Genomic DNA, 16,023 nt, shown 5'->3' with positions numbered 1-16,023 from the left:
AATCACATCATTGAGTTTAAAATAAAGAAATGCTTTTCCTAAAGAATTCGCACACAAATAATCTCATTACCCCAGTGCTTAGGTTTATACAGCAGACGTCTTCTGCCAGGAGGAAAAAAAAAAAAAAAAAAAAAGCACTCTACGCTCACTCACATGGAACAGCTGCGGGGAGAAAAATGGTATTTAATTCATTGTGAAATACTCAACAATGGCTACACTGCACTTTTAAAAGCCTTTTGATAGTAAAACCCACAGAGAACAGCCCATCCTGTGTGCTGAAAAGCAGCTTCCCCACAATTAGTCCCTCTATTCAGAGGTCTGAGAAGTCTGTGTAAACTTCAGCACGTGCTGTGTACACTGTGGATAGCTTCAAGGGTATAACCTTTCACAAACTTCTTAGGGTTTAGTCTTGCTCAGTGACTCTGTCTGCTCCCAAAGCTAGCTGGTGGAGAAGGAGAAAGGGGGCAAAGGGGGTGTGATGCTTAGGGGACAGACCCTAAGGGAATGCCCAGCAAAGGAAAACCCACTCTCCCAATGGGCCCTGTAGATGACCGAGCTCCTTCATGCCCGATGTCAGACCCAAAGGAAGAGAGAAGATCCAAAAAGATAGGCTACACGGGCTCATTTTCTCTATTCAGCTCTAAGATTTTCATGGGCTCTCTGGTTTGTGGGACAATGAGGAAAGCTTATATTCTCTTACCCTCTAGGATGGACACTAGCCACTAGGGATGAGGCAACAATGAAGACCTAAAAAAACATTTTAGGGGCAGGCCAAGTTTGCATCAAGGTCAGAGCATGGGCTTTGCAGTAGGATCCCAGTTTTACTGACCCTCTCCCTCTCAGAATTATAGTTAGACTTCTTTGGGAGGTCAAGTTACCTCTCTGAGCCTCATTCATCTCATCTGTAAAATGGGTCATAATATCATCCTCAGAGGAATGTTTTAAGAGTAAAATCACCACACATGTGTGATTCTTAGTATGTAGAAAGTATTTAATGAATGACAATTACTCCTCCTCTCTAATTGTTCTAGAAAGAAGGCAGGCCTTCTCTCCGGACTTGCTACAATAAGATTATTTAAAATTGAACAAGAATGGGATATGAACTATTTTTACTCTATATTCTTAATTTTTTTTATTAATCAGGAGAGAATCAACAGAAATAGAGACAGGCACAGATATCTAACTGGAAATTCTGAGGGATCTGAATTATGTTGGGGAAAAAAAAAACCTACCAAGAGTCAAGCAAACTTTGCATCATGATAGGTTAGTGTTGTTGTTCAGGAATTTTAAACTCAGATTTTCAAAGCACAAAGTACTGATGAAATGCCTGAATATCTCAGGTATGGTTGAAGCAACCACTTTTCTGTTATTTCCAGGCTTCCCTTAACTCTCCAGGAGCAGGACCACAGACGTTTCAGCTACTTTCCTTATAAAACCCAACATTCAACTTATCAACGTCATGTAAGCCCTAAGCCCTGTTCAGTGAAGAATGTCCATCTGTCCTGACCAAAGAAGAAGGAAATGCTAAGCTGTCACTGGGCAGTTCAAAGGAGCTGACCTAGGGTGGGGTCATCTCTCCCTAGATTTGAAACTTCTGAAAATGGTCTCCACCTGACTAAGCCAGTCTGTGACAGCAGATAGAACAGTTAGTGGTTCCACAAGAAGCCAAAGATCAGAAATGGGGGTTGAGATCCTGCAGGGAGCCCAGAGTTGGAGGCAGTTGGGTGGGGGTAGGAAGCATCTGGAGGCGTATGTGGGCGCCATGGTTGTTTTTGTACACATTGTTGGTGGGGGGGTGTGAGCTCTGGACTCTTGCCCCCTTCAGAAGCAGTGTTTCTACCACTCACTCTCCCCCTTCACACACACACACACACACACACACACACACACACAGGGGGCAGCTGGGAAAGTCTATCACTAGAGGCACGTCTGTGAGAAACAGATCACAGTGTGACTCTCCCCTGTCGCTCTGGAGGAGCCTGAAATGCTCCCCTCTCCCCCCTCCCCCCCACCTCACAGTAGAGAGGCCACAGGTCCATAACCTCCACGGACATTTGCAGAGTTCATTCTGTGGAGCACGAAATAAAAGGGGATATTGAAAGGAAAAAAAAAAAAAAAGGAGAAATATGGCTGGTCTTCAGTCAAGGCTTCAATGCCCAGTGTCTCTGGCACAATGGGATAGAATCCGCTTCCAGATTTAAATACACTCTTTCGGGACTGACCAGAGCGGTGAGGAGGGATTGATAAGGGGGAAGCTCCTACCACGGAATTCAATCCAGTTCCACAAAATAGGCTTTGCATACTCTCTATATACACCATGCTTTTAAATTATGCAAGGGATACTAAAGTCCCTTTTGTCCTGGCCAGTAGTTCTTCACTTTTTCTTGGGGGTCCCAGACCACTCAGAGAATCCGAGGAAAGCTACAGACCCTTCGGAAACTCCTTGCACACCACTGCGGAAGGATCGCACATTTTGGACGCTCAGCTGGCTCAAGCACCCCTGCTCTTATGAGGATCTGCTGTTCTGAGACTTGGCAGAAAGTTGTCAGGGTTGATATAAAAAAAAAAAAAAAATGTAGGAAGCAGGTAAGAAATGAAGAGAACAGCAAAGGCGACTAGAACCCTGCTTCTGTGGGTATTTACATGCCCCGTATCCCCGTTTCCCAAGCAGCCGGGCAGCAAATCTGAGCAGACACCGGGAAAGACACAAAACAACTTCAGGAGTTCGTAGCTCTGTTGTTTTGTAAATGTCCCCTGCAAGGATGAGCAGAGGTTCCAGAGGCTTATTTTCTTCAACAGCAAGAACGTCCAAAAGAATCAAACATTTTTTTCGGAGGTGGTAAGTGAATGGAACTAGGGTGTTCAGAAATGGAGTGGGGAAGGCACGCCCCTATTTTTGAAAAATAGTGATCTGGAAGAGGGGATGGTCCCGTGACTAATCGGTCAGATGGGGGCAGGGTCTGAACTGAGAGCTGCTGGACCACTCACACTGGCAGCCAAAGGTTGCCCTATACATCAGTGGAAAGGTAATTTCTCTCACAGTGCAATTAGGTCTCATGTTTGACCTATGAACTCTGGCCCATGCCATATTTATGCTCTCCAGACAGGCAGCAACAGGGCCAGTGAGTGAAGGTGGACGCTGAAGCAAGATATTTAATAGGGAAGGGAAGGGAAGGGAAGGGAAGGGAAGGGAAGGGAAGGGAAGGGAAGGGAAGGGAAGGGAAGGAAGGAAGGCAGGCAGGCAGGCTCAAGAAATGAAGGAGGGAGGGAAAGAGAAAGGAAGGAGGCAGGGAGGGAGAGAGGAACCTGATCAATTTACAGCAATCTATGAAATCATAAATTGAGAGCCATGCTTTGGTGTTTGCCATTTCCACATTCAATGCGGTGTTTTGTTCCCCACCATAATTCTGTGAGGTAGGCACTATTATATTACAAATGAGAAAACTGGGGCTCAGAAGGGCTCAGGGATTTGGCCCGTGGTTGCAGAGCTGGTAGGTGGCAGGGCTATAACCTTGACCTGAATCCTTCCCACTAAACCCTCGCTCTCCTTTCTAAACAGTGACAATCCACACGTGTGCTCTGGGTCGAGCGTTGGGCTCCCTTCCCTATCTCTCCATCTCCCTGACCTACCTAGAACTCCCTCCGACCTCTTGCAAAACTTCCATCTCAGTGCAGAATCTCTTGTGTTCCAACCATCTCTTTCCAAAGCCCAGCTTGGGGCAGATGCGCTACCACAGACTGAATGGAAGGCATTCAGGCCCAGGGAGTCCACTCCTCTCTCCTCTCCTCCCTGCCTGGATCTGGATTTAAAAACTCTGATCCTCGTCCTCGGACGCCCTACCTACCTCCCGGCTCGCTCGGCCGCGCCAGGGTCTCTGGCAGCGCCAGGGTTAACCCGCCAGCCCTGCGGAGCAATGATTTCTGTTTTATTTCAGCAGGGGAAGTGTGTGCCTGCCTGATTAGCCTGATGGTTTCCTCTTTTCCCATAACCTCCAGACCCCCATGGCCCAAGTGTTTACTCTCTGAAATAAAAAATCTGCTGGTGTTTTTCTTTTTGTGTGCTCGTGTATTTTGGGAGGATTGCAGAGGAGGGAGGCGGGGTAGGGGTTAGGGACGCAGAGGCTGGGGGAGGGAGCGAGACGCCTCCCCCTGCGGGCGGCCCTCCCCCACCGAGCCTCCTCCAGCTGCGGGCTCCGGGCTCAGACCCCTGGCCGCAGTGCAAGAAAGAAACTTATTAATGAGGGAGCTGGGTCTCCGGCTTCAGCAGCTATAAACACAGCGAACATCTGGAGAGAGAGAGTCGGAGTCTCTCCGCGGCCAGACACTGAGAAAAACAGGCTGTCTCTGCGCATCCAGCCCCCACCCCTGCGCGGTCCCACGCAGCAGCCCTCTCCTCCCGGCCGGACTCCAGCTCCCACCCCATTCACCCAGCCCGAGCTTTCCATTCACAGAGTGGAGCAGGGCCGGCCGCGCCAAGCGGGGGCCGACGCCAGGCGCGGCATCCACCGTCCCCAGCCTCCGCTCGAGGAGTTCCAGAAGAGGGGTCAAACTGCTTGAATCAAATAAGAACTCGCTGCCCCAGGGACCTTTTCCCAACTCGGACCAAATATTTGTGGTTTGAAAAAGTTCAGAGAACTTTTTTCTCCCCAACCCCCTGGGATTTTCAGTGCAAGGCTGTTACATCCTAGGATTTTTGAGAAGCCACTCGTCAGAGGACAGCCAACAGAAGGTTTGCATTCTAACTGGAACTCCACTGAAGGTTTCTTCCCCGAGGGGACCTTCCTTCCCAAGCACCTACAGAGATGATTCACATCTGCAAAGACCTTTGCAATCCTTACTGCCCTGGGCTGCTAGGCACAGTCTAGAGAGACACAAGACTCTGGTCCCTAATGGGGCAGAGCGTCTCTTCTTGGTCCTCACCAGGCTCCCTTCACTGGTAAAAGGAGACACGTGAAGGATAAGGTTGGCAGGTGTCAGAAAATAAGCCATGGGCAAGATGAGTGGGCAGGATTCACTGGATAAGGGTGGGACATCTACTTTCTTTGGCTCACTTAAATTCACACTCAAATCGTGCTGAAAGGAAAAAGAAGGAAGGTAGCATTTATTGATCACCTGCTATAGGCCATGACCTTTTAAGTATATACCCCATTTAATGGGCACAAGACCTCTTTGCAATCAGCGCAAGTATCCCACCTGTTAAAGGTGAGGGAACAAGATTCCAGGCATGTTCTTGCTCTTTTCCATCACACCACTGCTCAAACCTTGGCTTGGACTCATAAACATTTATACCACTAAGTTCTTGTAATGTGCATATGACCCAGCACAGACTCAAAAGCTGCCAAGGGGTCAGGAGATGGGAGTAGAAAGAAAAAGACGATGTAACATTGGTAAATGGGAGCAAATCCAGTCCATAGCGGGAGTAAGATCCTTCACTTATGGAGAACAGAGTCAGGCAGTCATAGAAATTTCCTCAGAAGAAGAATAAAATAATATAGCAAGGGAGTAGGGTAGCTTTTTTGCATATAGATTCTCTTCCTAATGCACTACAGGGCTCTTGCCTCCTGGCAACCTCTGGTCCTCTCAGAGGTGCGATGTGGGTGGGGGGAGAGGATTCTTGTATCCAGCTTCCCTCAGCCCTGTTCCCTGGTTGTGACTTGTCAGGGCAGCTAGGCCCAACCATAGCCCTCAGTGAAAGGTCATGAGACAGGGTCATAGCTTCCTCCTTCCCCAAGGCCACAACTATCAAGTCAGCATCTGAGAAGGTCACAGTTTTCCCCATGAGGAATGACCCACATTACAGCATCCTAGAAACACATACACACACACAGGATCAGAACTGTTTTTGAAGAACAAAGAGACTGAAACAGGTCCTCCAGAGAAGGAACACACAGCGTGAAGGAGGAAAGAACAGATATGTGCAGCAGATAGAGTTGAAAATACTGTTCTTTAACACCACGGGGCCATCTGAGATGGTCAGTGGAAAGGCCAAACCTGCTATGCGAATAAACACTTCGGAGCAAGGTGACTCTCCATTCAACAAGTCGGCCTGCCATTCTCTCGACGTTCTCAACACTTAAAAGCCAAACTGGAGGCATCTGCTTCTCCCGCTGAAACTTCCCACCTGGTTGTCAACTGGGCCAGGTTTGATCTCTCCCAGCTGCCTGGCAGTCTGAAAAAGCCCCAGGAGAGACCAGAAACTCGGGCTCCCAGTACATCTCCCACTTGAACTTCCAAAGTTTATTTGAGAAAGACTTTCTTTCGTTCTACCATTTTACTAGTAAATTTATTTTAGAAATATTAAATAGGGAGATCCAAAGTCACACACTCACACTGCCAAACATTATCTTATGAGTAAGTGTAACATTTCACGTGGGAGTCATTTCTTCTACCATGTAAGTGTCCCCACCCCCACCCCCGGCCCCGTAACACGCTTGAACAAAGGCGCTTAGAGACAAGGAATGAGTCTTCCCCCTTCTCCAGACATCTGCTCTGTTTCCAGTATGCGGCACTGACCACCAAAAGTGTTCAACCAATCAGCGGGTCACTTTATGACTCAATGATACACAGACATTTCTGGACTCTTCGAGGCGATGAATGATGATGGCGAACATTCATATGGTGCTTGCTAAGTGACAGCGCTGCTTCAAGCTTCACATATATTAACTTAGTGGTTTTTAAAGTGTGGTCTCTGGACCAGCAGCAGCAGTAACACCTAAGACCTTGTGAAAAATGCAAATTCTTGAGTCTTACCCTAGACTCACTGAGTCAGAAACCCTGAGGATAGAACCCAACACCCTGTGTTTTAACAAGCCTTCCAGGTGATTCTGACACACTTTGAGAACCACTGGTAGAGGGGAGGAAACGAGAGTACGGAGATACAGTAAGTTGCCTAAGGTCACCCGGTTAGGAAGAGTTGATGTGCAAACCCAAGCAATCTGGTTCCAGAATCTGGATTCTTTACTAATATACTATACATACTTCCTCTCTTATGAAGAAGGAGAAGTGGAAGGTAGGCTGTAAATGTGGGTAGATGAGGTTTTTACTATGTTCAGTGACCGAAAACCTACCAAACTGTGTTATACAAGAAGAAATATAGTATTGTCTTGCTTCTGAGGACCACGGTATGGAGACCACAGGTTCATTCCCGTAGGGGTAAGTTGGGGATATTGTCTTATGTGGCTACAGACTGCTTGCCAGCCCTAAGCAACTATTTCACAAAAGGGAACCTTAGTTACAGCATCATATCCATAAGTTTGGCTGATTCAAGACAAATCCACCCAGGAAAAGAAAAATAACTTGAGAGTATATCACTCTGGAAGGGTGCTCAGCAAGCCTCATATTTTCTGATACACACTGTTGTCATTCATAATATTAAAATTAAATATGGGCAGCTGTCAACTGGTGGGATGGACTGTGGTCTTGTGGCCGGGGTGCTCAGTTCGGTCTCTGATGTCGGTTTTCTAGTTCCCGGTGGAAAACAGGCATTGCATGACTCCAGCTCACTGGCTCGATCCAAAAATGGTTTGCCATCTACTGTGTCCCTTCTCAACAGGACTGTGGTTAGGAACTTGTCATAATAGTTAATGGCAGTGAAATGTTAATGATTTCTTAGAGACAAGGAGTAAGAGACTGACCTAAAAAGGGATTCTTGCTATGATGATTGAGAGAAAGGGCTGATGCTGGGGACAGAAGAGTGGACACGGGAACAGAGAGGAGGCAGGGTCAGTGGGCTCCACTCCAGTCAGACTATAAACAGTAACAGACATTTCAGCCCTGTCTTGTGTAAGGGGCTCCATTGATTCACAAGGCTCCCTGACAGAGGGATGACGAGGAGTCGACATAGAAAGGGCCATTCATTCATGCAGAACACCAGCTCCCCATCCCCATTGGCTCTTGCTAATGGCTCCAGGCTCAGAGGGATGAGGGGGAGGAGACGGACGGGGAGGAGGAGAAGAAATAAAAGAAAATGATGACTACGAGATTGTCATGAAGAAATGTACAGCTGCGCGGGCAATTGCATGCAAATGTGGCTTCCCTTTTTAGCCGTATAATGTCCTCAGATTCATCTGGTTTTTTCTCTTTCATATCATCTTCCCCTCCCCTTTTTGCCTTGTCTTTTTCCGGGCTCCCCTTCTCTTGCCTTCCCATTCAGCTTTCATTTTCTCTTCCCACCCTGATCCACCTGTCCACCCAAACCTGAATTTCCATCCATTCCCACGCTTCTCTGTCTTCCTGGGCACCCTTCTTACCATCTGTTCTGTCCAACCCATTCTTGACTGTCTTGGTTACTGAGCATTCTCTCCTGCTCACCTGGTAGGCTCTCCCCCAGTCATGTTTCTTCTCAGCTCTATTCCCTGTCTCCCCACCCCCTCCCTCACCGCCCCCTCCTCTTCCTCAGCCTCTGCCCCTTCATGAATAGGAGGCACATTATTAGGAAGGGGCCTGATGTTCCTCGATGGCCCCTCCTGCCGGGTATTCCAGTCACTGACAGATGTGGAGTCCTTGGAAAAGAAGTTCATTCATTCCTTCTGAGAGCACAAAATGTGAGATGAGAGCGGGGGTGGGGAGTGGCCATGAGACAGAGGACGGGAAGGAAACTGAAGTTATAAATAGGATAAAAGAAGATGAAAAAAATGTAGCGTATTTTTTTCTCTCTTTCTTCTTACTCAACACATCTCCAAGGAAATGTGCTGCAGCTGGAGACATCATTGGTTGGTCCATGTCTTCATCTCCCTTCTCTATAACCCCAAATCTCCTTCCAAAGGACACCCATCACTGAGCAGAGCTGGACCACAGCCCAGAAACAATCACTGCAACTATTTCGTCTGGACAGCTCAAAAGGCAAAGGAGGGGCTGGAAAAGCTCAGGGTTCTTGCCAGATATTTCCATCAGAGGGAGCCTAGGGCAGAGGGAACTAGAGACCTCACATTTGCCACCAAGGCACCGCTCCCCACAGAGGCTTTCTAGTATTTCGGAGCTGTGGTTGACGACAACCAGGTCATTTTAGGACTGGTTATTATATGCATCCATCTTCCCATCCTACTCAGAAGCCACTAGTCTGTGTGACCCTGGTTTCCTTCTTGCAACAATGAAGTCGACTGTGGGAAGAAGACTGTATTATCCTACTATGAATCCTCACATTTTAAAGCAGCTTCATCCCCAGAGGTTCTTCATGTGCATCACAGACACAGTGTCCTTGGCCCTGAAATAAAAATTCTTTTGCCTTTGAGAACCTTGACAAGGAGGAGAATGAAAAATCATCTTCACTTGGGAATGTATGTACTTCTCAGCTGGAAAAAAAAAAAAAGAAGGACCATGTCTTTTAGCTATGAAGAAGGGACATTCTGATCTTGAGGCTATGGACCAGCATGGAATAACCTCAGCTCTTAACAAGATGTAACTTACAGCAAACAGAAGCACCATCCAGAGCAGAAAGTGTTAAGGCAAGGTAACTTTAACCTGGGTTGCACTGGAAGATACAAGACTTAAGCCTAGTGGCACTGATAGATTCAAGAACTATATAAATGTAGGTACAACCATCCTGACCTTTTGCTTATACAAATAAGATTTATTTAGGGGCTCCTGGGTGGTTCAATCGGTTAGGTGTCTGCCTTCAGCTCAGGTCATGATTCCAGGGTCCTGGGGTTGAGTCCTGCATCAGGCTTCTTGCTCAGTGGGAAGCCTGCTTCTGCCCCTCCCCACCTTCGAGCATACTCTCTCACTCTGTCAAATAAATAAATAAAATCTTTAAAAAAAAAAGATCTATTTATTTAGAACAGTTTGTAAAGGATGACTTTTTTCATCTCTTAAAATCTTAAGTCCTGCGAACAGGTGCGAAGTCCTCCCTGTCTCTTTTTCAAATGGATAGATAGCTGAGACATTTGTATTTATGCTTGGAAGAACGAAGCAGAAAGTGACAGCATAATATGCCAAGTCTGAAATCCAAGGGCAATGCCAAAGAATATCGCAAATATCAAGGCTATTGAGTCAAGTCAATACAGGGATTGATTTCATTCTGCCCTAGAGAAGAACCAGATCACTGGAAAGCGACTCCCATGCCTTCCCCCCAACCCCCACCAAGTGCTACAGCATCTTGCTTTATGCCTCTATATTTCTGGTCAAAGCTAAAGCATGGGCAACAAAACAAACATTTATTTTCTGTCTCTGCTATTATAAAAGTAGTCTACCATATCGTTATGTGCAGTAAAGAAACACTGAACAAAAAAGTTGTATTTAAGTGAGCTCCCAGTGGCTTTCTTCCTATGTCATGCCTTAGAATTACATATTTTCAACATGTGAGAGTTATGAGATTTCTTAGGCTAAGAATTCATCCTGGGAGAAAATACAGATTTGAACTGTTTTGTTTTGTTTTGGTATTTGGATATATAATCTGGCCTTATGATAAATTGAACTTAATACCCAAATCCATCACTTCAGAATCCCAAATCAAGTTTTACATTTTGCGTTAAAAGTAAAGTAACAAAAACACTAGCAGGTCAACACGACTCATGGAATTTGTGAGATACATAGTGACCTTTGCAAAACAGAATGGGGATAAGGACTCTCAACCTATCAGGTCTTTGGGAGAGGGGACCCATGGGAGAGCTCTCTAGAGGAATGCGATTCCTGGTCACCAGGGGGCAGCACGGTGACCAGCAAGTCAGTGAGAGAAGGGAATGCTGGGAGGAGAGGAAGGAGGTCTGTGAGGGAGAGCTGGGGAGAGAGGGGGGTGGAGGAAAAAGGAGCCAGATGCAGGTGGGTACCGGCCAAGACGTTGAGGACAATGGGGAGAAAAAGATGAATAAAGAAATTCCGTTTTGTAAGAAGGCTAACTGTTTATCCAGCTCATACTCTCCCGACTGCAGAACTTCTAGACCCTTTGTCAACAACCAGGCCGAAACGGGTGAGTCTCAGGAAATGCATGGTGCACAGAACTATTTACAGAATGAAGACCTGAAGCAACCTCTCTTGGGCTCATTCCTAGAGTTTCATCTTCCTGTCGCAGGAGAATAAAGTAAGTGGGACTTTCCATTAGAGAACAATAGCATCTTGTCCCCACATAAGCCGTGACAGATGTTGTTGCTGCAGAGAATGCAGCCCACATCACCCTTCCACTGTCCTCCAACTCTATCTGTAGTCCGAGCCTTTGTTCATGTTCCTACCTGAGCCACAGTGTTCCAGACCAGTAGGAACTTCCTGAGTGGCTGCCTCATCCCAGAAGGGGTAGTAGGCTCTTTGCGGGTGATAATTGGACTGGAAACCACAGGCCATTCGAGGATCTTCGTAGGAGTTGATAGGTCCCTGCCTCTATAACAAGGAAAAAAAATAAGGAAATATATTAACAGGAAAATCTCTATACTCTAGCCTGAATGCAATAATAACATCCTATCATACACCACATATGAGTAGGAATCATCCATAGATGATAACAGAGTAGAACCAACTACTGATCACATACCCCTCCCCCCAAAAAAAGACAGGGAAGGAGAAGAGTCTCTTACTTAGATTTTCATCCATTTCTTCAAGCATTTGACAACTACCTTTTCTAATTTTCAAATAAGGACCCATGATTAGCAGCAAGGCAGAATCTCGGCCATCTTTATACAATCCTGGCTTTTGAAATTTTTGGTGTTCTTACTCTGTAAAAACACCATAAACGGATATTCTTACAAAACATTCTACTCTCATAGAACCAGTAGGTGACAAATGCCAAAGGAAAACCAAAAAAATGGGCTAATGTAATAATAATCACTCGTTTTTCAGTTAATCCATTGTGCATGGGTTTTAATGATATTGATAGCTAGACAGAAATTTTCAGTTTCTCACAACATTTGGGAACTTGTGCCACTCTTTGATCCATTTTATGAAAATCATAAAATATACCATCTACCCAGTATTCTTTAAGGAAGGCAGATGTGTTTCCTCAAGCAGATGTGGGAGGCATATTTTGCAGTGTTTGAGACCCTATTCTTTGAAGCTAGGTATATACATGGATTCAAATCCTGGCTCTACCACTTACTAATGGAAGACCTGGGCCTGTTCCTTTATCTAAACCTGTTTACTCAATTATAAGGTGAGAATAATACCTACCTCATAAGGTAGGAAGGAATAAGTAAAATATGTGTAAGAAAATTATATTTAAAGCGAAATAAAATATGAAATGCATGTGTAAATTGTCTATGTGATGCCTAATAGAAGGTAGATATTATTTTAATATAACAGACTCTTAACATTCCTGGGATTGAGCAAGAGGGTTAAAAAGTAAGACACAAGGGGCGCCTGGGTGGCTCAGTCATTAAGCGTCTGCCTTCAGCTCAGGTCATGATCCCAGGGTCCTGGGATCAAGCCCTGCATCAGACTCCCAGCTCAGCGGGGAGCCTGTTTCTCTTTCTCCTCCCTGCTCGTGCTCTCTCTCACTATCTCTGTCTGTCTCTCTCTCAAATTAATAAATAAAATCTTTTTTTAAAAAAGTAAGAAACAAAAGAAGCAGCAGATTCACAGGAAGATTTCCTAAGGAGTCTAATCTACACTGGCCCATCCTTTACTTCTTTTTTTTCCTTTTATCTTCTCTTATGGTCCCTCCACCTCCATAAAAAAACCTTAATTAAGATAATCAAACTCTGCTATAATTTGATGTGGTTAAATCTACTGATGTTAAGGGGCTAATTAATAAATATAGCTACTCAGATGGTATTCTCATCTCTGAAGGGTAGCTTGCTAACCCCCAGTAAGAGCCTCTCATTGGAGAACTTCCTATGCCCTCTCTCCCCCTGAGCAGCAGGACAAGAACTCAGCGCTGTTCTGTTATATTCAACATTCCCTATCTACTCTCTCTTCCCCATTTTGCGATTGTCCATTAACTTAAGCTCAGTAAAAATAACAGAAGAGAGTATATTGGCACAGAGAAAAATGATAATCGAAGCCAAAATATAGAAGGACATTTGTGCACATAAAATAGGATGACCTCACTGATATGAGGAATTCTTAATCTCAGGAAACAAACTGAGGGTTGCTGGAGTTGGGGGGCGGTGGGAGGGATGGGGTGGCTGGGTGATAGACATTGGGGAGGGTATGGGCTATGGTGAGCACTGTGAATTGTGCAAGACTGTTGAATCACAGATCTGTACCTCTGAAACAAATAATGCAATATATGTTAAGAAAAAAAAAAAGAAGAAGATAGTAGGAGGGGAAGAATGAAGGGGAGGAAATCGGAGGGGGAGACGAACCATGAGAGACGATGGACTCTGAAAAACAAACTGAGGGTTCTAGAGGGGAGGGGGGTGGGAGGATGGGTTAGCATGGTGATGGGTATTGAAGAGGGCACGTTCTGCATGGAGCACTGGGTGTTATGCACAAACAATGAATCATGGAACACTACATCAAAAACTAATGATGTAATGTATGGTGATTAACATACCAATAAAAAAATAGGATGACATTTTCCATAATATTCATAAAATCATTCAAAATAGGGCTGGATGAAGTTTACTTTGGGGCTGTTCAACTTCTAACTGGACTAAAGGTGCCGAGAACATAATAACGCCCTTGGAACTGAATGGAGTCTCCTTGAGTTGTTGAGTAGCAAAAGCTAATATACTTGGCTCCTGCTACCGGACCCTGGTGAGAACCACTAGAATGTAAATGGAGCAATGGTGTTCTGCTAACTATTTGTGTTTGGGACCAAAAGATTTAGGGAAATCATTGGCAAGAATACTCTACTGAGCTTCAGTCAGAAAACGTTTCCTGAATTCTGCTTAAAACCATTTTGGGGACATTGTATTTTCATATCATAAGCTCCCGAGGCAACAACTTTTGAATTCCCAAGGATAAGTAGGTCTTCGACAACACTTTGCAACTGAATCAATTTGAAACACATTTCCTAGGCTACCTGTGTGCTCTCAATATCTATCCCCAACTTTTGATATTTCTCTAGAGTCTTCCTCAAAATCCAATGTCAAGGATCAGAGTTGTAGGAATTGGATCTCGAGTGAGGAAATTTTTATTCTAAATTATATAGAGGAGAATTCTAAGTTGCCTACCCCTGTTTTTTTGGGACAGTATATGCCTTAGAAGATGGCGGTAGATAGTACAAGTAGAATCATAGATAGGTAGTAGGTAGTTTGTTATAGACCCTGCAAGGGTATTAAAAACCTGAGGGGAAATTTTTGTTTTTGCGTTTTATATCATTTATTATTTTTTTATATTTGTTACTCAAGTATAGTTGACATACAATGTTATGTTAGTTTCAGGTGTAGACCATAGTGATTTGACAAATCTATATATTACACTATGCTCCCCATGATAAGTATAGCCACCGTTTGTCACCATACAATGATATTACAATATTATTGATTATATTCCCTATGCTGGAATTTTATAACTGGAATTTTGTACTCTTAATTCCCTTCACCTAATTCGTCCATTCCCCAAGCCCTCTCTCTTCTTGCAAACACCAGTTTGTTTTCTGTATTTATGGGTCTGTTTTTGTTTGTTCATTTGTTTTTTTTTTTCTTTTTAAATTCCAAATGTAAGTGAAATCATACAGTATTTGTCTTCAACTGACTTATTTCACTTAGCTTAATACCCTCTAGGTCTATCTGTGTTGCCACAAAAGGCAAGATTTCATTCTTTTTTATGGCTAAGCAATACTCCAGTGTGTGTGTGTGTGTGTGTGTGTGTGTGTGTGTGTATCCCATCTTCTTTGTCCATTCATCTACCCATGGACACTTAGGTTGCTTCCATATCTTGACTATTGTAAATAATGCTGCAATAAACATAGGGGTACATGTATCTTTGCAGTTAGTGTTTTTGTTTTCTTTAAGTAAATACCTAGTTGTGGAATTATTGAATCATATGGTAATTCTATTTTTATTTTGAGGAACCTCTATACTATTTTCTATAGTGCCTGCATAGTTTGCATTCCCATCGACAGTACACAAGAGTTCCTTTTTCTTCATCCTCACCAACACTTGTTGTATCTTGTTTTGTTGATTTTAGCCCTTCTGACAGGTGTAAGGTGATATCTCATTGTGATTTTGATTTGCATTTCCCTGATGATTAGTGACATTGAGCATCTTTTCATGTGTCTGTTAGCTATCTGTAGTCTTCTTTGGAAAAATGTCTGTTCATGTCTTCTGCCCAGAAGATTTTGGATTATTTGCTTTTTTGGTGTTGAGTTGTATAAATTCTTTATTTATTTTGGATATTAAACCTTTATCGAATGTACCATTTGCAAATATCTTTTCCCATTTGGTGGGTTGTCTTTTTGTTTTATTGATGGTTTCCTCCACTGTGCAAAAGCTTTTTATTTTAATGTAGACCCAACAGTTTATTTTTACTTTTGTTTCCCTTGCCTGAGGAGACATATCTAGAAAAATATTACTAAAGATGATGTCAAAGAAATTACTGCCTATGTTTTCTTTTAGGAGTTTTATGGTTTTATGTCTCACATTTAGGTCTTTAATCCATTTTGAGTTTTTTTTTGTGCATGGTGTAAGAAAGTGGGCCAGTTTCATTCTTTTGCATGTAGCTGTCCAGTTTTCCCAACACCATTTGTTGAAGAGAATGTCTTTTCCCCCATTGGATATGCTTGCCTCCTTCATTATAGATTAATTGACCATACAAGTGTGGATTTATTTCTGGGCTCTCTATCTCGTTCCATTGATCTATGTCTGTTTTTCTGCCAGTACTGTTGTTTTGATTACTATAGCTTTGTAGTATATCTTGAAATCTGGGATTGTGATGCCTCCAGCTTTGTTCTTTCTCAGGATTACTTTGGCTATTCAATGTCTTTTTTTGTTTCATACAAATTTGAGGATTATTTGTTCTAGTTATATGAAAAATGTTATTGGTATTTTGATAGGGATTACATTGAATCTGTAGATTGCTTTAGGTAATATGGATATTTTAACAATATTAATTCTTCCAATCCATGAGCATTGTATGTCTTTCCATTTGTTTTTGTCATCTTCAGTTTCTTCCATCTTCTTCTTACAGTTTTCAGAGTATAGATGTTTCACCTCC

The 16,023-nt window shown here is 43.8% G+C and overlaps 1 protein-coding gene across 1 annotated transcript in view; it reads right to left on the bottom strand.

The window, feature by feature from the left end:
• The window catches only part of ETS1 (ETS proto-oncogene 1, transcription factor), a 115,123-nt gene that overhangs the window by 87,870 nt on the left and 11,230 nt on the right, over window positions 1–16,023 (bottom strand). Inside the window, exon 2 of the mRNA XM_044919866.1 lies at window positions 11,163–11,307. Within this exon, the coding sequence (XP_044775801.1) occupies window positions 11,163–11,307 (145 nt within the window). The remainder of the gene's footprint in view (window positions 1–11,162; window positions 11,308–16,023) is intronic.

Source organism: Neomonachus schauinslandi, chromosome 11 (assembly GCF_002201575.2).
Source record: "Neomonachus schauinslandi chromosome 11, ASM220157v2, whole genome shotgun sequence".
Lineage (NCBI taxonomy): Eukaryota > Metazoa > Chordata > Mammalia > Carnivora > Phocidae > Neomonachus > Neomonachus schauinslandi.
This window is presented reverse-complemented; position numbering and strand designations above follow the sequence as displayed.